This window comes from Lynx rufus, unplaced genomic scaffold (assembly GCF_022079265.1).
Source record: "Lynx rufus isolate CCGP_SWC_20201006 ecotype Redwood Valley unplaced genomic scaffold, mLynRuf1.p SCAF_8, whole genome shotgun sequence".
In the NCBI taxonomy this organism is placed as follows: Eukaryota; Metazoa; Chordata; class Mammalia; order Carnivora; family Felidae; genus Lynx; species Lynx rufus.
In genome coordinates this window covers 24423629-24447708 of record NW_025814896.1, presented here as the reverse complement: position 1 = coordinate 24447708, position 24080 = coordinate 24423629, and the positions used below count along the sequence as shown (strand labels likewise).

The following is a 24080-nucleotide window of genomic DNA, read 5'->3' as shown; positions in this document are numbered from 1 at the left end:
TTATGCTTTCTGTCTGTATAGAGCTAAAGTAGAAGCAGCACTCTGCAATCTCAAGCACAGTATTGGCATAGGGATTATTACTAGGCTGGCTTTGGTTCTGGTTGTGTGTGTCACATACAGGGAAGGAAGAGGGAAGATGAGCTTGCTGGAAATAGAACCAGACAATTGTGGGGTCTGACTCATAAATAACTACTTTCAGAGGATCCTTATAACCCAAGACATCTATAATGACAATTGAAACACAGATGAGAATAAGCATGACGGAGTCATGGTCTCAGGCATTAGGTTCTGGCAAGGGCAAGGAGAGACTGCAGGGGAAGGGATGAGTCTGTGTCTAGCTGTAGAAGACACAGCAGAAGGCAGAGGCCCAGACCAAGACAAGGACAGAGCCCTAAGCATCAGAGTTCACTGAAGGTTGAGAGTAGGGTGGGGGCAGAAGCAGCAGGTTTGGAGTCTATAATTTTTAGGTAGGAATTAAGCCAGGAAAGGGCAAAACCTGGGCATATTGATGAGAAATCACCCCTAAGCCTAATGTAGATGAGAAACAGGGTACCCAAAGGGCGGAAAAGTCGTGGACATCTTTGAAGTATATCACACAAAATGACCACTTTTATTTGGAAGCTACCTGATCTAACCACAGAACTGAAATGAAGGTGGAAAGCTGACCTAAAGTGGGCTAGATTCTTTATTTTTTTTATTTTTTATTTTCTTTTTTTTTTAATATATGAAATTTATTGTCAAATTGGTTTCCATACAACACCCAGTGCTCATCCCAAAAGGTGCCCTCCTCAATACCCATCACCCACCCCCCCCTCCCTCCCACCCCCCATCAACCCTCAGTTTGTTCTCAGTTTTTAAGAGTCTCTTATGCTTTGGCTCTCTCTAAAGTGGGCTAGATTCTTGATGCTGTTACAAAGAATCTTGCTGGTTAGTCTGGGCTTATCTGTTGAATGGAGGAAATGTTTACAGTTGTTTTGAAGCAATCCATCCTGTCACTATAGAAACATATGTAAGAGGTGGAGAAAAAGTGCATCTGGGTTACTGATGGCTTCCTGTCCCTAAAAAATCCTAAGTTGATTCTGTTATTTGCATCCAAAACAAATTTGACCAACATCTATCAAAGTGCCTGGTACAGTGCTGAAACACTGAAACAGGCTAGTTTCTTCAAAGTCAGTATAGTAAGGACAAGGTGGAATTCTAATTTACAAAGAAGGCTGTTCCTATTCATCTATGGTCCAAACAAAGAGTTTGTTCACCCAGTAATCCCTTGCCAATAACGTACATTTATGTTCTAGGACAATGACATTTATTTAACACATTCAATATTTCACATTGTACAAACCCTTAGATTCTCTTTATTCACTGGTCCATTTCTACAACAAATACATCCAAAACACTATATAATAAAATTATTTACAACATTTCCAAATGAGAAGCTTCTTTTTGCTCCCGCTACTGCTATTCACACACATAACTTCCACAGCACAATACATCATTAGAAGATCTAAAAATGCTCACCCTGTACTCTAGGCTGCTTAGGAAATGTGAAAACTAATAACATAATTGCATTAGCTCCTCTCAATACATGGCAACATTTTAGAAACCTTGAACTTCATCTTGCAACACCAAAAAAGGGTTCAACAACTCTGCTTTCCCCATTGCACTTTATGAAACAGGTTGCAGGGACTAGGAAAAGGGCTGCTTTATTAAAATGACTAACTGTACAGAAATGGATTTTAAAAAGTCACAGCTCAAAATTGCTTTTTGTAAAATTCACACACATTTACAAGGATCAAGTCGCTTCCAGCTTGTTTACTTGGATTTTCTTCGCTTGGATTGCACCGCACTGGTTATGTCTGTCGGGGGAAAGAAAGGACATGCTCAGCTGAGGCAACTCTTTATGGCAGTGCTGTTTAGGCAGTCCACAGGAAGCAGGGCTGGCCGGAGTGGGGTCCTACTGGACTCTGAATAAATCTAAGGTCCTCAAAAGGAGTGCTCAGTGTGGAGAGGGTGTCAGGCCTAGACCTGTAGAGTAGGGCCTTGGAGACTTGGGACGTAGGGTACAGGTGGTGGGAAATGGAGCACACATAAGCAGTTGGAAAAAGAGGCAGGGGTGGGGAGAGCACCTGGAGCTGGGCAATTAACCCCACAATCTCCATCACCAGTTCTTATCACCCAGTGAAATGACAGAATGAGTGCTTTTGGTGATACATCCATGAGTGTTGCTACAAGCAAGTGAGTAAGCTGTGCCAGAGTGCAAAGAACCAGCCTCTGGATCTCTTTTGGAGCCAAGCCATTATTTTGCAGTAAGCAACTCTTTTTGCTGTACTATAATCAAAGTCTCTAAATAGTATGATCACGATCCCTGGTCAAGTGTCTACACACAGGCATAGAAGCAATTCAGAGCAAGCCACAGCCTGCTCTGAGTCCAGGTGAGCCTGCAGGCTTCATGGAAGAGGTGGGACCTGAGTAACTTAAACACAGAGAACAGTGGCATAAAGGGAATAAATGTGTTCCTTTCATTCCTCTTTTTTTTTTTTAATTTTTTTCAACGTTTTTATTTATTTTTGGGACAGAGAGAGACAGAGCATGAACGGGGGAGGGGCAGAGAGAGAGGGAGACACAGAATCGGAAACAGGCTCCAGGCTCCGAGCCATCAGCCCAGAGCCCGACGCGGGGCTCGAACTCCCGGACCGCGAGATCGTGACCTGGCTGAAGTCGGACGCTTAACCGACTGCGCCACCCAGGCGCCCCCCTTTCATTCCTCTTTTAATGTCTTCAATCAACTCAATCTTATTCCATATTTAAACCATGTTTCTCAAAAACTTTTCCACACATAAGTCTTCTACAGCAGAGTACAATGAATAGCTTAAAGCTCTCCAAATGTAAACATTTCTTTAAAATTTTATATTGATCTTAGGAGCGCCTGGGGGGCTCAGTCGGTTAAGTGTCTGACTCTTGATTTCGGCTCAGGTCATGATCTCATGCTTCATGAGATCGAGCCTTGTATCAGGCTTTGTGCTGACAGCATGGGGCCTGCTTGGGATTCTCTCTCTCCTCTACCCCTCCCCCTTGCTGTTTCTCTCAAAATAAACATTTAAGAAAAACAAAATCTTATATTAAATTCACTCTCATTCTTCATGTTGTTCCACAGATCTTTTGGTCTTAATATGAAAACAATGTTTTAAAGGTTTATTATCTTTTTAAAGGTTTATTTTATTTTCATTTTTGAGAGAGAGCACAAGCAGGGGAGGGGCAGAGAGAGAGGGAGATACAGAATCTGAAGTGGGCTGCAGGCTCTGGGCTGTCAGTGCAGAGCCCAACGCAGGCTCGAATCCACAAACCGTGAGATCATGACCTGAGCTGAAGTTGGATGCTTAACTGACTGAGCCACCAAGGCGCCCTGAAAACAATGTTTTAAAATTACTTCCCATCAAGGTGAAAAAAATATTTTCTATCTAACACAATAATATGTAAGATGAATCAGTTTTATTGATTTCTGGAAATTAGGATAAATAAATTTTCTTTTTTCCTTTCTTTTTTTTTTTTTTTGAGAGAGAGCAAGTGAGCAGGGGAGGGGCAGAGAGAGAGGGAGTGAAAGAATCCCAAGCAGGCTCCACACTGTCAGGGCAAAGCCTGATGCAGGGCCTGAACCCACAAACTGTGAGATCATGACCTGAGCTGATATCTAGAGTTTGACACTTAACCGACTAAACCACCCAGGTGCCCCTAGGCTAAAGTTCCTGATGCTACATGTTAGATTCAGTGTTCTAAGAAATTTTTTTTCTCTTTTGTATCATATTTTGAGAGCACAGACTTAAGATGTAGATGCAAAAAGCAAAAATGTTGCTGTTAGCTATAGTAATTGCTAGGAAGTAATAAGGCTCAATGACTTTCTGAGAAGTGGCCTGTGTAATGTTTTAGGGCTTCTGTTGGTGAAAATTCCAGTGTGTATATATCTTCTTGCTGGAAGGTCACTCTGCTTGTGCCATGTGGTACAGTCAGTCTCTCTGATTTACTCCATAGTCTTTTGCTAATCAGAGGACAGTTAATCTGACAGGATGTTGATAATGGTGTTCTTTAATTCCATGAAATAAACTAAGAGTCTCACACCCACCCCAGTTCCCTATAATCAACTCCCAGTCCAGCTTTCAAGTTTCCTTTTCACTGTAGCAAATTTGTCATTTGCAGGAAAAATATACAGGGTCTTGTCTTGATGGGGTGTTCATTCTTAGAAAGATATCTGTTAATTAGGCCAACTTTGGGAGCCTCTCTTTGTTGTGATATGAAGGACTGAGGGATGTGGCTGGGAAGGGGGTGGGGGGATAAGCACCTCAGCCTCTTCCTCCCCCTCCTCCTTCCTTGTTTGTTCCCATCTGTCACTGCTCCAAAGCACCCAATGATCTGGCAGACTGATTCTGCTTCTGAGGATGAATCAGTGAGTGGGACCATGAATCAACAAGTGATTTATGCTAGAAACTGCAAAAAAAATAATATTTTAGATGCCAGGGTTAGGTGTGGGAAATGGGTGTAGGGTGCACTTTTATACTTCCATGAGGGAAAAAGCTGTATCAACCTGATTTTGAAGTCCTTTATCACCTTCGCTAGATAAATTTAGGCAATCTCGGCCACAGGACAATGTCACTTTTGAAGTCTTTATAAATCTATCTGAAAAGATGAGTTTTTTGTTTTTGTAGTTCAACTTTATACTTCCTCCAAAATGTTACAACTTTTACTACTCCGCTGAACACAATAAGAGAATCTGGAGGTTACCTCTTGAAGGTAAAGGAATTCTAGGGAAGTAATGAAGTGGTTGATGGTACATTCAGAGTGTACATCAAGTCTGTTCCTAAAGGCTGCCTACCTTAACTGACTGTGCATAATCCCACTCCCAAGTCCCATACTCAATACCATACTAGCAAAATAAATATTACATACATTGTTGGAAAATCCAAGTTTTTTAAACCATCAACGATTTTTACAAATTAATGTCTTGAGAGATATAAAAGTAGTCCAAAGACTAAAAGTAACATCATTTATATTAATATTTTAGAACAAAGTATATGGTAAGTAACTGGGTCAATAACAGTCTTCCAGATGGTTGTATATACATCCTTGGAGAACATTTACATTTATAATTTGACATGGGCATTCCCCCCCCCCACTGGTTGCCTCATTTTGACCTTAAGCAAATTTGGCCAAATCTACAGTACAAGGGTTTATTAAATCTTCTACTATGTGGAGTTTACCTTTACCTTTCAAGGAGTTTTAGAAAATGACCTTGACCTCACTCACTTCATTATGCTTTTTACTGTACTACTTCTAGCCAAGATTTCTATTTATTTGTAAAGAAAATTCTGGAACTTTCCTTTCAAAATTTTCATGGCTGGTTTCTGAATGATGCTACTACAAGAGTGCAGTTTCAGGCAGTTACTGTTCAGAGTTTTCTCCATATTATGTTCATTTACATTTCCACAATAACATTTTCATTTTAAGAATGTCTGTTTTTTGAGATTGTTGCTTCTCAAGTCACTGGCTGTGGGGAGGGTAGGACTCTCACCCCACTTTGCTATCAGAGGCATCTTAAGGCATTCCAGGAACACCCACAGCTGCTACTGATTATAGGTTGCTCTGAACTTCCTTCATATTAGCATACCTTCACTGGTTTCAAACTTATGCATTGAACTTTACATTTTTAACTACTAATCTTTTTTCCAATTGAAAGTATAACATAAAAACTATTATTAACAGAAGAGTAAATGAAGAATGACAAGAAAAATGAGAAAAATCATTTCTGTGTTAATAGGCAACACCTCATATCAGGAAGTGGAACTACTCATTTGCATATTTGTAACAACACACCTGATCAAGCGCAATTTTAAAAAGAAGCTCACTAGTTTGTGAGAGCCAATTTTTGTGTCTGTAATTAAAAGTGGGATGGGGGGGGAACCCAACAATTAAAAACAAAACAATAGGTTAAAGAGTGACCTATTAACCACGTGTGCCTCTCTAGACTTGCCCAGAAATAATCTGTCCCACCTGCTCCAATCTGGCAGTACAGGAGGCCTTGGCCAGCATGAGATAAGCAAACTCTGTTCTCACAGCAGGAGCATAATTAATGTCACTGGTTCTCTGACAATACAAATGTACCAGTATTTCTCATTATACACCGCTCATATTTCTCAGCTGATTTCAAGGTTCTCATGAAAAACAGACCATTTCTGATTCTGTTTGTGCACATATGACCCACACTGTATGAGTGCAAAAAAGGCAAACCTTTTTCTCCCCTCAAAACTTGAAGGAAACCACCATGATATTTTATGATCATTCCCTGGGTATGGGCTCAAATACATCACAAAAAGTTATTTTATGACTTTGGTTCAGAGTTTTGGATACAACATAGCAGCCCAAATAATATGCATATTTATTCTTTAATTTGGATCCAAGAGCTCTAGCACTTAAAACCCAAAACAGCTATAGCACTCATCTTGGGTACAAAAGGTAACTTACCCTAGCAGTTCAGAACTGGGAGCCTGAGGGCTTGAAGCTGATGTAGAGATCTGTACATGACTGATTCCTGGGGTTTGGCCGGAGCTCTCTTTATCTTCTCAGGAGACATCCAGCACCCCTCCATGCAAACTCACAAAGCTTTCAAGTCATTATGGCCTTTCCTAAGCTAGTTGCTAAGCTTCAGAACATGGATGGGACAGGCATTCCAACATGAATACCATGTTGGAGTACATGAATACCACCTTGGGACAACGTCCTTAAGTGTACACGCCTACTCCCCACCCTCTTCTAAAACAGGTTCCAGCTTTCCATCTTTGCTTGGCTGGCAGTTCTCTACAAACTGGCTCTAATTTGGGCATCTCTTCTTAACTGTCCCAGCTGCTCCTTTGATTAATTCTTTCTGGTACACTATAAATGACATCCTTATTATCTTGAGGGTTTGGACTTAGATGAAGTTTCCAAAAATCTGGTGTGTGACATCTCTAAAGGTCAACACTTATTTCCTGCTTTAAAGGTAATTACACACCACATTCTATAGCCTAGAAAACTTCTATCTTTGGGAAAGTGAGGGGCCAAAAGAATACAAAGAATTGAGGGGCACCTGGGTGGCTCAGCTGGTTAAGTGTCTGACTCTTGATTTCAGCTCAGGTCACGATCTCACAGTTCATGGGTTCAGGCCCCGCAATGGGCTCTGTGCTGGCAGCGCAGAGCCTGCTTGGCATTCTTTCTCTCTCTCCCTCTCTCTTTGACCTCCCCTGCACTCTCTCTGTCTCAATAAATACATAAACAAACATTAAATAAAGAATACAAAGAACTGAGGGGAAGCAGATTTTCCCACGGAACTCTAGGAATCTTCCCTTTAGTGTTCTAAGTTTAGTATTCAATATACTGAAAGGAGTGCTTACTTCCAAACAAATCTCTGCCTGGGAGATAATTCCCAGGGAGGAGGAAGAAAAGTGGCTGATTCCATTTCGGCATCAAAGTGGGGATACCTAAGAGGACTCTGCTTGTGGTGTACACAGTATGCCTGGAGAGGAAAAAAGGTTCCTCCCTCTCTGATGGGCTGAGGTAAGGTAACTTCTACACCTCTGCTTTACCTGTATGATCTGTAGACCTGTGGCTTACCCAGGGGCTCTCATGAGGAATCGTGAAATTCTTGCCGAGAAACACAACCTGCCAATAACAGCTGAGTTCTCAGGTCAGTGTCTGTGTTGGCGCACCACAACCTGCCCTCATCTTCAGGTTGGCATCCCAATGGTACTGGACTGCGTCTCAGCAGCCCTGCTGGTATCAGGCACTTGGCCAGGATTCCACCTCTTGCCTAAGCTGAGCTACTCAAGCTCAGCACATTCCCAGAGGGGATGACTCTCCCTCAGATCTGGGCCTTTGCACATGCCGTACTTTTGCCTAGAATATTTCATTCAACTCCCACAGCCTGGATAATGCCTCCTCATTCTTCAGGTCTCAACTTAAACATCATTTTTTCAAAGCCTTCTATGACTAGGCAGAGGAGTAAAGCATCCCAGCAATATGCTCCTACAGTAACATGTAAGTTTGTTATCATAGCATTTAACATTTAACACGCTGTATTAGTCTGTCTTTCTGGCTGGTATATAACTGATATGATGAAGACAGAGACTCTCCCTTTTCACTATTATATCCCCAGAGCCTGGCATGTAGTAAGTACTTAATATATATTTGATAGATGGTTATTAATATAATAGTTACTGATTATATACCTCTTTGTATAAGGCACTGTACCAGGTACCGAGGATATAGTGGTGAGCAAAACCAGACAAACTCCTGCCCTAACAGGGCATGTATATTAATTATCACATAAATAAATATAAAATTAAAGCTGTGGTATTATGAAGGAGAACATGGGGCTGTGATTCCTCATAGCAGTGTCAAGTGAGCTAAGTACAAAGAGTAGTTTAATGAGGAGAAGGGAGGAAGGAAGAGGGAAAAACACTCCCTGCAGTGGGTGTACACACACACAGGCTTGTGACGGGAGGGCGGCATGTCTGAGTTGCTGAGGGAAGTCAGATGAGGCCAGGAGAGGCTGACAGGGGCCAGACCACATAGAACCTTTCTAATCCATGTTGGCACTTTCAGACTTTAATCCAAATTACAATGTAAATCACCATAGGGTTTTAAGCTACAGTAGCAATGAAGATGGGGCAAAGGGGATGAATTTGGGCCACTTGAAATAAAATCAGCAGCTTTTGGTAACGAACATGAGAGATGTGAGGATGAGGGAGAGATGCCAAGGAGGACTTGCCCAATGGACAGATGGTGGTGCTATTCCCTGAGGTGGGGAACACTGGCAGATGACCTGATAGTGGGGGTGAAAATCACAAGTCTCGTTTCAGACATGTTGAATTTGAAGTCCTGGTAAGGATGTACATGCAGTTGTCTAAGATTTTTAGAGGTCTGTACTAGAAATGCAAATTTAGGAGTCATCTGTGAAAAGTTGTAACTAAAAAAGAAGGGCATGAGTGAGATCAATTGGGGAGAGAAGAGTTGAAGAGAAAGGGTGACTCAGGATCAAAGTGTGAGGAAGGGCAACATCTAATAACTGGCTACAGAGATTGAGCAGGAAAAGCCAGAGAGGTAGAGAGAAAACTATGGAGAGCTCTAGGTCACAGAAACCAAGGACATCATGAATTAAAAAAGGAGACAGCAATCAATACAGGAAAGAAAACTGGTAGTAGTGTAAGGTTCTTGACAAGGTCAGAGAAGATGGGATCAAAGAGGCACAAGTGGAGGAACTGGCCTTAGACTTGAGGAGGGACAGCTGCTCTATTATAGTAGGAGCAAAGGAGGATCCTAGTAGATTTAGGTCTTGGTAGTGACAGCTGAAGCAGTTCTATTTCCTCTGTGGAGAGGTGAGAGTCTCTGCTGAGAGAGGGGAGAGAAAGTAGGGGCCAGAGGAGTGGAAAAGAGAGTTGATCACAGAAGGATGGCTGGGCCATATTGAGCACCTATCTGAAGTGGTGATCACGAATCAATCTGCCCTGTTATGTTCTTTTTTTTTTTTTCCCCCAACAGTGCTTGCTGCTCTGTGCACATACACAGAAAACACACAGGTAAATGAACTAACAAACAAAGGAGGGACAGACAGTAGAAGTCAAAGTAACAGAAGCATAGATAAAAGACAAAGTCCTCTGCTGTGGTGATAAAGACCCCATTCTTCTATCTGACCCACAAAAGCACCCACACTGCACTGCTAACCTTTAGTAGAGCTGGAGGCTGAAGCAGGCCGAGAGGATCGCTTGCGATGTCCATTTTCCACGCTTTCAGAAGCCACAGTTGGCTCTTCAGTTCGGGAGTTTCTTCGGCTTGGGGTTTTGGACTTTTCAATGATCTCTTTGGGCTCACTGCTGCCAGAGGGAAGCACAAAGTTTCCAAGAAGGAGAGGGAATCAAGTCACACACAAAAAAGGGCTCTTCAGATAGAGCTTCATTTGTGAGGCAGGAGATTAAGAACTATACAGTCATTCTGAAGAGAAAATATTCCACTCTGGGACAATAAACAAAATACCTTCTATATTACTCACAATTTAAAAGTTGAGTCTAGCTTGTTACAGTAGTAAAATAAAATACTAAAAAGCATATTGCTGGTGAAATTGTGGAAAAACAGGTAAAAGAAATTAAGAACTTGGAATAAAAATTCCGAAACTTCCTCACCCTTTTCTTAAAATAACAATATTCCTTTTCAAAAGTTAATAGTATCTGAAATTTAGGAAATTACTAATATGTACTGGTATTTTCTATGAGCCTGTATAATCAGATAATGGCCTAAGTCACATTATAGAATACACATAAGAATGTATTCAGAGTATATATACTGCTGGGTATACTGATTACCCCTACCTCAATCCCCTTTTTTTAGTTTGCAAAGATTTACAATTGGTAATATCCAGTACTACTGAGGGTATGAGGACAGAAACTCCTGATTAGAGTGTAAATTATGTAACCCAACAGTTATCAATAGGGGGCATTTTGGCCTCCCAGGAGACATTTAGCAATTTAAAAATGTCTGGAGACATTTCTGATTGTTAAGATGACTGCCGTGACTAAGTGGGGGATGCTACAGGCATCTTCTGGGCAGAGGCCAGGCATGCCACTAAATATTCTATAATGCATGAGACAGCTCTTCCCCCCCAACCCCAACAAAGAATTATCTGATCCAAGCTGTCAATAACGCTGAGGCTGAGAAACCCTGGTGTAATCCTCTGGCTCAGCAATTCCATTTCTAGGTGCCTAAGGAAACAAATCTTTTTACAGAGCTGTAATTACACACAGGATGTCAAAGCATTATATAAGTACTAATAAAGACAGAAGACCTAAATGCTTTACAACAGATTTTAAAACTAAAACATGGCACATTCACATTCAGTCATGAAAAATCATGTTGTAGAAAGCTATTTAATGATAAAAACTGTTCATGACACATTACTGTGGGAAAAAAGTTACCAATGTTATGAATAGTATAATCCTATTTTTGTCATAATACATGTTGAGCATATATATGTAACTACATACGAATGAATGGGTGTGAAATACACGTGTGTATAATGCTTATATATATATCACTATATATTATATAAAAATATTATAGTGTTTATATATAAAATATTCCCTATCTGTATACATACTCTGAAGAGAAGTAGAAAATGAACTAAAACATACATAGTGAATATTGTTTGAGTCGTAGGAATACTGGTTTATTGGTAATTTCTTCTTTAAAAAAATTTTAAAGTTTATTATTTATTTTTGAGAGAGACAGAGTGAGAGTGGGAGAGGGGCAGAGAGAGTGGGAGACACAGAATCCAAACAGGCTCCAGGCTCTGAGTTGTCAGCACAGAGCCTGACATAGGGCTTGAACTTTCAAACTGCAAGATCATAACCTGAGCTGAAGTCGGACACTTAACTGACTGAGCCACCCACGCGCTCTGGTAATTTTCTTCTTTTTAATTCTCTGATCTGAATTTCAAATTTTCTTTAATAAACTTTTTACTACTTGCATGGTTCAAAAAAAATGCATGTCAAAATCATTAGGGAAAAAACGCTGATTAAACTTGCTTGTAAGGCATGGAACTTAAACAAACGTAATGCAACAAAACAAGCTGGTTAAAGGGATGTCTCTTCTGGGAAGTCTTCCTTGACCCTTACTCCCCAAGTAAAGCTGTCTCTTCTTTTTGGGTTCACAGTCTGTATCTGGCATTCAAGAGCACCCATCAGGTTGTACAGCATATTTTATTTTAATATCTTCTGCCTTCCACTAGATCAGGAGCTCCTTAGAGGCATGAACCATGGCCTAGGAACTCCCTCTACCCCTCCATTGTTCATTCCTGCCATAGGACCCTTCACTGGTGGTACGATAGCTGGGAATTTGGCCATACTGTTCACCATCTTGCTTTATATCTAACAACTGCCCCATGAACCAAGTCAAGTGAAGAAGAGGCAAGGCCAGAGCTGGGGTAGAACTGTAAGTCAGGGGTATTCACACATCCTTTTAGAGATGGTAAAGGATGGCTTTCTGGCTAGGAGCCCCGAAAATGGTCAAAGTCTCTGAGGAAGAAAGATTCCTAACAGAGGTGCCTCTTTCTCCTGGCAAAACAAAAGCCACAGAAGTACTGTCCTGCTGTTCATATGGTCAGTACTCAGATAGCTCTGGAAACAAATACCCTTTTTTGATCTGATTATCTTCTTTGTGTAGCCACACAGCTGGAGTATGCTTGGTAAAGGCAAATGAATTCAAATATTAGCCAATTCAAATAAAAACAGGGAGAAATATGTAGTAGGAATGCCAATGAATCTGTGAGGCAGAAGGACAGGGGTCAAGTCTTACCTATATACTTATTGGGCATGATATTTAACTTCCTCTATGCTTCAGGTTCTTGATCTATAATCCCCATTTTGTCTGCTACAATACCTAAGTGTGAGGGTTCCGGAATCAGGGCACCTGAGTTTGGATACCAGTTGCACCATTTACTAAATCTGTGGCCTTGGGCAATTTAGTTGACTTCTCTGAGCTTCAGGTTCCTTACCTGTAAGACAGAATTTACTTTCCTAATAGATACTGTGAAAATTCAATGAGATGATACACTTAAGGGGCTTGCAACCCAGTGCATAGCATGAGATGCATTCAGATAGATGTTGGTTATTATGACCACCTCAAAGGGTGGATAGGATTAAATGAGAAAATGATTGTGAAGGTGTTTTATAAACTAAGTTGTACAAATATGATAAATTCTCTAAAATGTTATCCAATGCATTACTAGATTAAAAAAGGAATTACTTTTGGAACTATTCCTCCTCCTTTCCATGGAGTTAGTGAAGCCACAGGTATATTTCATTTTATTAGGTTATGTGGGGCTTTGTAGTATAACAGGAAAAGCATGAATTTTGGGGTTCAGACCCTGTCTGGCTTTCTCTCTTATGCCTGGAGGATCAAACAGCTATGCTTTAGAAGGTGTTGCAAGGACTATTATTAATGACAATATAACAACAGTTCTTACATACTGAACTTACTATTTACTCACTATGGTGAGTGCTGAACATGTTATCTCATTCAATTTTCAAAACAACCAAAAAAGGTAGAAACTTGGCCACCAAGCTTTGTTAAGGGAAATGTTATCTCTCAGGGGTTAGGACTCATGACAGCTCCCCTGTTTTAGCAGGGAAAACAGACTGGCACAAGGAAAAAGGACAAGGTGAAGAGAGGTTTAAAGGATGAGAAAGCCGATACCCTTCCCTTCAAAGAGGCTTACGCCGTTTTCACGCTGAGTCTGCAGAATGATCATCTTACCTTTGTCCAGAGACCATGGCAGCATTTGCCTCGAGTTCTGTGAAAAATACAAAGGACAGAAATGAGATGTGGGAGCTTCTGGTGTCTATGTCCACTGGGAGAAGGGAGGTGTCTCAGAATTCTAAATGCCCTATTTAGGCTAACATGTCTTCATGCCCAGCAGGATCCTCACCCTACATGGTATGGAGACAGAGTTGGCAGGGACACAACTCAGTAGTCTGGGGCATAAGACACTTACTTGGTCTATTTTTATTTCTACTCCACACTGTGAAATAATCCTGTTTGGATCAATAGAACTAAATTCACACTACCTGGTTCATATTTCACCCAGCTATAACTAGATTAGTAAAATAAGCCTCTTCCTCTCCTGTAGAAGAGATTGGTTTCTTTCTTAAAATATCCCTAACCTCTTCATACTTGTTTTTAAAGGCAGTAATCTTAAAATATGTCTTAAATATATATTAAGGATGCATTCTCCTCCAAAGGACTTCCTCACTGAGTTACAGAGTGCAGACTGCTTTGCTTTGAGATAATGCCTACAGACTCCATTACATTCCTCTCTTCCTCAAACTCCCCACAATACCCTCTAAGAAAGGAAAATCTCAGTAATTTGTCTAGCAGGGTTTTGCTTAAATGAATATTCTATGGGTTTACCAGGCACTTCTTTCTCAGCATCAGCAGAAAAACATCACTTTTAGAGTTTCATCTTTCCAGAAGACTTTCCTAATGCACCAGACAGCAGTGATCTCTCCTGCTTCTGGCCTCCCACAGCTCTGTACCTGTTCCTGCCTCCCCTTATAGAGAATTCAGCACAGCAGATTCAGTGTACATGCCTCATCTACCCCAGAGATTACACTTTAACTTCCTTGAAGGCAGTGAAATCAGAGTGCATAGGTTAGAATTCTGACGCCATTGATTAGCCATGTAACCCTGTGCTTGACTCTCTGTGCTCAATGTCTCATCTGAAAAATGGGGACAACCACTTTACTCACCTCAAAATTAAGATTAAATGGAACAATACATATAAAAACTCAGTACAGCACCTGGCTCTTAGTAAGAACTCAAAATTAGCTGTTGTTATTGTTAGGATACTCATGTCAATGCAGCCTTCATGCTGGAATCCCTTGCATCCCTCTGCCTTCAATGCAAGATGAGGGAATCCTTGCTTCTCATTTGCTACTTAGCTCCCAACATCTAACCCATAAAACCTGGAAACCCTCCACTTGAAATAGATACCAGCTCACTGGGTCTCTGTTGCCTGCACACAAACTCAGGTAATGTGTGCTCAAAAATGAAAACAGCTCAAAAGAGGCTGATTACCAAAAAATTTTATTAGTTTGCTCATGTGAAACAAAACTCAGTGCTTTTGAGAACTTTAACGCTATTACAGCTAATTCACATTAGTAGAGATCAAAGGAATCTGGTGAGGCAATTAGTGACTATGAGGGTATTTTAAGGAGATTCATTTAAGTCAAACTTTTAAAAGCAATAGGATTCTTTGGCCAATTATTTTGAGGAAGATGTACGATATAGTAAAGCACATTTTTCTGGAGTAAAGAATTGGGGCAGAAAATGTAATTCCCTTCCTCTTTTAGTTGCTCCTTTTCTCGCCAAAAATGAACATTACCATCTAATACCTTCTGTGAATGATTTGCTCCACTCCTATCCTTGTCAGGTGCCTAGCACAATGTCATGCATCATGTGCGTAGTTGGTAGCAAAGGAAGAATCTGAATGGCTGAAATGCTTTTTGCTCAACCATTCTTTTCAGAAGCCTGATTTTACCCAGAGTATGCAATAGAACATAACATAGCACATAGCACCTGAAGCAGCTTTTAAAATAAACACAAGTTAGGGTGCCTGGTTGGCTCAGTTGGTGGAGCATGTGACTCTTAATCTTGGGGTCATGGGTTCAAACCCCACTGTGGGTGTAACAATTACTTAAAAATAAAATCTTTAAAAAAATCACAAGTTATAGCTTAATTTCACTGATTTAGGCCCACAAAGCTAAACATGGTAATACTGTTTTTTCCTTACAAATTTTTTCAGGTGTGAACTGGACTGTAAATGAGATTCTAACCTCTGAGTGAAAAGTGTCATACTTTTTTTTTGGTATCTCTCAATATGTTCAGTGACAAAGGGCCAGGCCAAGATTAAACTGTAACACACTTACACTATTTATCTATGAAGGCAGTACTGTTATTGCCATCAAGATCCTCACGCATTCTGAGCTGACCCAGCATTCCACAGCAATTATCTGTCAGATTACCATGGACTCCACCTTCCAGAAACACCATCCTTCATGCCATTTGCAATTTCTTGGTCATGGGAAACATAATGCCATCCAGAGAGGACTGAAATGACTGACTCCCAGGAAAAGTGGCTACCTCACTGTAGCAGAGGTTCTCAGAACAAGCCTCCACTCCTGTCATGAATATGCAATTACTGAGTGTAGGAACGCTTGCCACCCTAGCAAGTTACCATGGGCCAGTCAGCTGCCAGCTATGAGTGCCAGGGTCATGCAACAGGGCTAACAGTCCAATGGAAACCATCCACAGCTAGGTGGCAGACAATGGGCACCGCAACACCCTTCTTGGGTTCCCTGGCTGACACCAGGAATGCATAAGACAGCAAGCCAGTTGGGGGGAAAAGAACCCTAACAGTCCTGCACAAACCCTGCCACTCATCTGAGGTCTGCTCTGAAGCCAGCAGGTGAGAGAGTTTCAGTCACTTCCTGGCACCCTGAGGACAGCAGCAGTTCCTTCACATATAATCCATTCCACTCAGAGAAGTTTTTCCAAAGCATGCCTTACCTGGTCTGGCACCAGGCCCCTGTGGTGTTGTGGCTGGAGTTTCCTTTGCAACTAAACTCGGTGAAGGGGCTAAGGCAAGGAAAAAAAAATACAGGCCTTTTACTTTCTTTTCTCAACAAAACTGAAGGCATTGACTGACTCAAGGGCTAAGTAACTGCTGAAATACATATACGCTTAGAGGGCAGTACTTGAAACTGGCCTTGAAAGGACATTTCAAAACTTAACCCCCAAAACACACCTTAGTAGGCAAACTGAACCACTTGCAGAGAACAATGATACCATTTACCTCAGCATTTAAAAAATTTCTCATTCCTCTAAAGACTACACCCCTTGAGACTTGAATCTTAAAATTCATTTTGTACTTTTGTATAGCACCTGGCAAGAGTGATGGTCATCGAGCAGATATTCAATTCATACTTGAATACATTATTTGATGTTATTTACTTATATAACAAACAGTTACCAAGAACTTCCTAGGGGCAAGGCGCTGTTCCAGGCACCGTTAGAGACTAATTTTTCTTTTTGTTCAGTCCAGTATCAAAGATAAGATACACAAATGTGGTACTCTGGAGTCCACTGGGATGTTATATGAAGAAGATTCATAAGGTAGAAAGTGCTATGGGAATCGAAAGAAAAGGAGATCAATTCTAGACTGAGAAAACTGATGGTACATTAGAGGGAGAAACATCAGAATTAGGCTTCGGAGGACAGAGACTACTTAGGTCCCTGAAGAGGAATGGAACAGGATACACAATGTACTCTAGAATGGAAGCTTATTGGATCATACAATAAAGATTAAGGGCATAGATATGCCACAGTCACTCAAGGATTACGTCCTCCTATCTTGACATTTCAGTCTAACATCCTAGATAAACTTAGTAACAATGTTTTATCCTCTTGTGGAAATTGTGAATTTTGTATATTTCTCTCCCTGCTTAGTCAATAATGCCTTTGTGTTAAGAATTTTTTTTGGATGTTTACCTGATAAAGCCTAAAACTGTATCTTAAATCCTACTTTTAACTCCAGTATTGATCTCTCACATTTTCAAGATAAAAACCTAGAAGAATGGAAACAATCTTAAAATTGAGGTTTTTTTAAACTGCAGGTTCATCTTCCCAAAGCTCATATATTTCTCTAGTATTATATATGACCCATATAAAAATATTCCCTAATCACTTCATCATTATTCTCTTGGTATGTGTGTGCAGTGGGGGGGGGGGGGGTGGGCAGATCCCTCCAGAAGTACAACAGAAACACTTAATAGCAGAAAATATATTTAACTCACACCAGGTTTCTTTTTCATTCTTAGGAGTCATCTACATTCACAGAATTTGAACCAGAAACTTAGGGCACCCAGCCCTGTGAAGTCTCTGTCTCCTGCAACGGCAATGAACTCCTTAAGGGTCTTTATCTCTCCGTGTCTCTAGCATTGAAGAGGGAGAGGGGGAATTAACCTTTCTAAAGCTCTGTGTGAGGCAGTGTGCTGGCCACATTATGCTGTCTTCTCCTTTTATCTTTGTATATTTTGGGAGGTAGGAATTACAAACTCTGTTTTACAGGTGAAGTACATGGCTTATAAGAGGTTAAGGAATTTATCCAACTGTGATTGGTAACCAGTGGAACTAGAATTTGAACTCTGATCATAACCTGAAGCTTGTGTTCTTTCTGACCCTCCTCCTAGGTGCTTACCACTCAAAACATTTTAGCTTGCATTCAACGAGAAAAGCACTGTTAGCTGCCCTAGGATATAGCAAAGGTCCTTCTCAGCTTTGGCATTGTGTGATTGACTCCACTGGGGAAAATAGAGCTTCTGCATCACTTAGGTCTCACAGGAGAGACATGTGTGTGTGCGTGTGTGTGGGGGGGTGGGGTGTGGCGGGGTGTGAAGGGGGGAGGGGAGGCATAAGGATACCTACGCTCCCATCATTTGTCCATCTTAACAGTACATAGGAAATAATTTGAACTAGATATACATGAATTGGAATGGTCTGATTTATGAAAAACTGTGTCAAAGAGAAATCAGTAATAATTTTTTTCCATTTATTCATTACTATATTCTGTGCTAAGCACATTATATGCATTATCTCAGTGAACTCTTAGAACTACTGTTGTTCCCTTGTTACAAAAGGAAGAAACTCAAGTTTGGAGTAGTTGAGCAACTTACTTAAACCCATAGAGCTGGTAAATGGTGGCACTGTGATACTAACTCAAGCCTATCTGTCTCTCAACCACTTTGCTTCTCCTGTGTCTACTGTCATGAAACTTAGTTTTCTGAAAAGTTCTCCTCTGGAGTAGACAGTCAGAAAGGAATAGTCTCTGGGATAGAGTATAATGAGGAAGGGGCTATGAGAACCCTGCTCTGAAACTGTCAAGAGCAAGTCATTATCATGGTAAGGAGAGCTTGCAGAAACTTCTATTCACCTTTAAGAGACAATGTTAAACTGAAGGTTCACAGTATCAACTTTGAACAAATATTGAACTCTGAGTTTCAATCTTCTCACTCACGGAATCGGACTTGGGTTAAGGGCTCCCTGACATGGTTGGTATGAAGATAACGTGAGATAACAGGTAAAGATGTTTCCTTGTAAAATGAAAAGCTTTATATAAATGAAAGGTCTGCCATTATTTTAGGAGCTGAGAGAGAACCTATTAATGAATGTAAACTTAACATGGGTTTTCAAGTATATTTCCCAATGTACTTCTAATAAATGAAACTACCACTATTGCCATTTAGCCCACTCTTCTTCAACCAAGTAGAAGAGAAGTCATGCTTTCTTTTGTGGGATAGGTCATCAAAAAATTGACACGAGGAGATGATGCCAGGCCCCGAGTACATACCTATGCTGGGTAGAAGCTCTGGATGAGATCCCACCTTCTCCTCCACTAGGCCACCCGCAAGTGGCTCAGATGCTATGCCAACATGATTGTTTTTTGTGGCCGGCGCCGCAGAGATGAGCTCAGAGGGTACCAGAGTGGTTACTATCGAGCGTACACTGGTGGGGAGAGTACCGCCAGGTAAGCTGGGTCCTGCTGAGGTGGAGCCCGGGCCCACGGGGCTAGAGGTCATTTTTATCAGAGTGGGTGCTGGGGGTGTTGGGGTTTTACTGTCCAGCTCTGTGGATAACTGCTCTGTTCCCATGAGCCCTGGAGTTGTGGTCTCTAGCCCTTGGCCTTCAGTCTCTCCATCTGCACCATATTGCTCTTCCCCTTTCTCAAGAGAGCCTGTAACTTTCTTACATGCCTTGGTCAGCAAAATCTGGCCGATTTTGTCCACTTTTCCTTTGCCCTTACTAGATGAGACTGGGCTTCGCCGGTTGACAGAGGAGCCTGGACTATTGGTCAAAAGGGGAGAAACAATTGTGGTTGACTGTGAACAGGGAAGAGTGCTCTGATCTGCTGAGGTGCTCACCTGAGGACTAGCCTCATCTGGATTCATTTCTTTCACTTGCTGGACAGGGGGATGAGGAGGGACAACTGGAGAAGTTGTACATGGGGGGGAAGGAAGCTGAACAGGGGTGGCTCGTGAGTTAAGGACCAAGGGTCGACCAGTCTGTATATTTGGAGCAGTACTACTGGAGGGGGCACTAGGTGGTACAGGAGCAGAAGAAAATTTTATGTTCTGAGGTATGTGTAAAGGGCCAACAACTGCAACGGAGGGAGGCATCAAGCCAGAGTTGGTTGTCAGTGGGGCTGCAGGAATTGTGCTTGGCTGTGATCCTTTCATAACCTGAATTATTGAGGATGAATTGATAAACACAGGTGTAATGAACTGAGGCCGGGCATTAGACTGAGCAGCTGACTGTCCCTCAGAAACCATAACCTTGCTACCCACATTGGGCATTGTGACGACTGTTGACATCAATGCAGACTGCAGGTGAGTCGGCAGAGCTGCTGATGTATTAGCTGAAGTCGTGATAGGATTGGAAGTAACAAAAACAGTTATCTGATTTGGGGGCAAGGGAGTAGAGATGGAGGAAGAGCTGACAGGTCTTGACATTACTGGAGGGATGCTTGGTGCAACATTAGAACTGACCTCACTCAATTCTGGATGCACAAGGGTTGAACACGGCTCATTAGTGTGAGGTAAATTTAGGGAATTAGAGGGTTCTTTAGAAGAAGACGGATCCTGCAGTGTGGGAATGACAGATGCTTTTTTCAGGTCCTCCCCAGAAACTACTGGAGGCGTTACTTCCAGATCTGTAAGCCCAGGGGGTTTAATGGTCACATTAGGAGCTCCAGAGTTATCAAGAAGTTGACTTAACGATGTGGGTGCTTCCCTCATAGCAGGAGACACCAAATTTTTGTTCTCTTCGACACCGGGAAGTTTGTTAGGATCCAAAGATTGCCCGTCCTTTTTAGACTGATCTTCAGAAACAACCATTTTAACTTCTTGGGCAGGGAGGGCTTTGAGCTCAATGTTTACCTGCTCCTTCCTACCCTGGGAATTCTGGCAATCGCTGTCCTGAGGCACATTCAAGCTCTCCTTGTTATCCTCCAGAACACCTCCCACTGCAGCCACAGGCATAGTAGGATTCTGAGGATTCAGCCCGCTGTTGTTAGGGAAGCTCCCAGGTACAGGGGGATTGGCCAAAGGAGTGGGACTGACCAATACATTTCTTGGCAACTCCACATTCTGCAACAGAGCTGTGTTTGTTTGAGAGGCCAGAGTAAGTTTAGGGGTTTTTGAATTTTGCCTCCCAGGACTTGGGGTAGTTTTCCTACTGGACCCAGGACTAGACCTGCGACTGTTGCTCGGACTAGCCCGTTTTGTTGCTCCAGAATTAGACTGCTTTCCAGAATTCACCACCACAGAATCTAATTTGTGAGTTTGTGGGGCAGCAAAATTGGAAGGATTATTCATGGTAAGATTCGAAGGTGCTTGCCCAATGGCCTTTAAAGTTGTTGGATTTAGGCCCTGCTGATCAAAGCCCCTGTTTAAATTTGGCCTAGGAGGTAAAGGAATATTAATCTGTGGGGGGAAGAGTCCTGCAATGGAGGCATTGAGTCTTTCTGGAGACAGACTGATTTCTGAAGGTTCTGTGCTAGGAGGGCGATTGTTGGGTGTCTGAGGATAGTAGGGTCTGGGGCTGGCTCTGTTCGGTGTTTTAGGCCTAGATGTTTGGGTTGGAGCAGCCACATTTGGAAAATGGTGGCCATGAGAGCTGGGCAGGGAATTTACAGGGGGTTGCTGGGGAGTTGCACCTTGAGTTGCAGAAAGGGGTGATGGTCCAGGTTTTGGCCCTGTCATCATTAACTGATTCTGGGAAACTACTAAATGTGAAGGCATGTTATTTGGGCCTCCTGAGACAGATGGTACTTCACTGCCACTTGCTTCAGGGAGCGAGGACATTTCTCCCAGTGGTGAGCTAGAAGGATTCTGGGAGTTCTCCTGGTATACCATTTTCCTTGAATTGCTTCCCAAAGGAGTATTCACAGGTATTGGCATTCTTTGCTTATCAGGTGATGGTGGCACGGAAGCAGGTCCTTGCAAACTGACCATAACAGGCACGCTGCCGCTCTGTTGCATGGGCATTCTCTGGGAGTCTGGGTTCAGGGGGCCCCGTGGGGGGTGGACACTTTGGGAGACCGGAAGCCTAACTGATTTGGGGTCCTGCTGCATCATGAGCATCATCATCATTTGTTGTTGTTGTTGTTGCTGCTGCTGCTGCTGCTGCTGCTGCTGCGACTGTGGCTGACTGGGAGGTGGTGGCTGCTGCTGTGGTGGCGGCAGTTGTGGCTGCGGCTGCTGCTGTGGTGGCTGTGGCGGGGGTGCCACATGCTGCATGAGCTGAGGAGGCATCTGCTGAAGTGGCCTCTGTTCAACTGGTTGAGAAGGATAACCTAAAACAAGCCCCCAAAATCAGGGAAGTTAGATTTTCGGCAGGAAAAGCAACTTTTAGAGTATAGCCAAGCAATACTCATCTAGGTGGCCCAGACAGTGCACAAACAGCTTAGGCATGCCCACTGCCAGGGGGGCAGGAGCAGCTCCTCATTATCCGACATAAGCAAAGGGGCACACAGCTTAAGGAAGCAAAAAGCAAAGCATCAAGAACCTGGAGCTCCTTAGTCTTCAAGGTCTGAATGAGGCACTATTGTACTAAGACTGTAATAGACAGACACTCTGTGCTATGCAATGAAAGTGGCTGAGTCTATCCCAGCCAAACATTCAGGTGAAATGAGAAAAATTCCCATCAATAGCAAGTAGCTGACCACCCAGCACTGGGGTCTCATGTGGGAATAATAAATATTTCACTGTACTTGTGAATGAAGTAAGGCATTTAGGACTCACTTTTTCTGTTATCAAGATTAATTTTTTAAGGTGTGATTTTGTGAAAACAACAGCATCAAAGATAGGCTTTTTATTCTTTCAACAGAAGCAAATATACAATTCTAGGATTCAATGCCTTAAGAGGGATTTAAAATGACGCCAATCCACTGGCTCCATACATCATGCTGCATCCTTCAGGCTCAATCCTTTGGGGAACCCAAATGAACTAAACTGTCCCTCTGATGTAGTTCAATTTAATAAAGAGCAGGAGCTAACAGAAGCTGATATACACATTGAAAATAAATTGAGGATACTGAAGATTTTTTTATGGATATTAATTTCCATTTACTTTCTTACATGTTAAAACTCAATTTGGAGAAATATTTTCTATGAATCCACAAAGGAAGAATAATAAGCCAGAAACATTGCCCTCAGGAATAAAAAATAATTTTGGGAAAAGAACTGAGGGACAATGCCTTATAGATTTTCAGAAGGCAACAGTTCAAATGATTCCTTCTTTTGTGAAGCTTTTACTTGACATTTTAGAACCAGAGCTTTACACAATCAGCAGAAAGGAAAAATCATTAACCAAGAATAAAGGTAGTTCCATGGGAAAAAGTGGGGATATAGCTGGGATACAATTTCACAAACTAGATTTATTCCATTGTTGCATAAAAATGCATAAGGGAAGTTTTAAGAAGGCACAGGAATAAAAACAGTTGGCTCTGGCAGTTGGCAGAAATGATGGTTCATGATTTTCACAGAGGAGCTACCAAATGCTGCTGATCCACAGGGTCAGACCCTGTGGTCAACCCTAATTAATGTCTTCTGGCCAAAGATTACCATGGCACCAATGAGTACAATGTACAGAATTCAGTTTTAGAGATTTTTTAAAAAATCCTTTTCTATTTCAGGCCCAAGTCACTTCTTTACAATTATAGAGCCAACAATAATATGGCACTTCTACAGGTTTAACTCAGGTTCCCATATTAAGAAAATTGTCATTTCTGTAGAAGCCCACAGTTGTTGGGCTATGTCACAAATGTCTTTTATCTTTAAATCAGCCCACCAGGTAGCACAATAAATACCAAAGACAGCAGAGCAGATAATACAGCAACTTTTCAAAAGTTACAGCTGAGGGCATGGCTGCTATAAAGGTTCCAGAAGCTGGAGGCAGCAGTCCAAAGGGCACTAACGTTAAGAAGACAGATTAGGGTTGCCGTCACATAATGGTAGAGAATGAAAGCCAGAACACACATAGTGTCTATAACATAACCCAAGCCCATATTTATTAATCAAGGGTTGCAACTCATATGCCTTTAGGCACCAGGCCAGTAGTGAAGAACAGAAGTGGTCTGGTATAAGACAGTAGTAGTCCTGTGGACAGGGCCAAACTGCAGAATGAATGTTCTATCTAAAGGCATCTAAATTCAGGTTTTTATCTGGTTTAAGACACTGCATGATAGTTCAAACACATGATAGGCCAAATTCATCCTGTAGGTTCCTACTTTTTAAACTCTAGAAAGGAAGCAATGATGTGTGCAAGGACCTCTGGGATTCATATAGGAATTCACATGTGTTTGAGGGAAGAAGGTATCTTCCTATTCATAATGTCATCTAGATATACCTGCCAAGACTGGTGACCTCCCTGCCTCAATTGCTGCAACTCACTGA

At 41.9% G+C, this 24080-nt stretch overlaps 1 protein-coding gene across 9 annotated transcripts in view; it reads right to left on the bottom strand.

Moving 5' to 3' along the window:
• Positions 1–1289: 1289 nt before the first annotated feature.
• NCOA6 (nuclear receptor coactivator 6) overlaps positions 1290–24080 on the bottom strand; it is a 107476-nt gene continuing 84685 nt past the window's right edge. For 8 of the 9 annotated variants that reach the window (XM_047069275.1, XM_047069276.1, XM_047069271.1 and 5 more), the window contains 5 exons: positions 18977–21979; positions 16138–16206; positions 13327–13363; positions 9745–9893; positions 1290–1856 (listed from right to left, as the gene is read on the bottom strand). In XM_047069275.1, the coding sequence (XP_046925231.1) occupies positions 1813–1856; positions 9745–9893; positions 13327–13363; positions 16138–16206; positions 18977–21979 (3302 nt within the window). In that variant the 3' untranslated portion in view covers positions 1290–1812. The remainder of the gene's footprint in view (positions 1857–9744; positions 9894–13326; positions 13364–16137; positions 16207–18976; positions 21980–24080) is intronic. The other variant, XM_047069274.1, reaches the window with a different exon arrangement.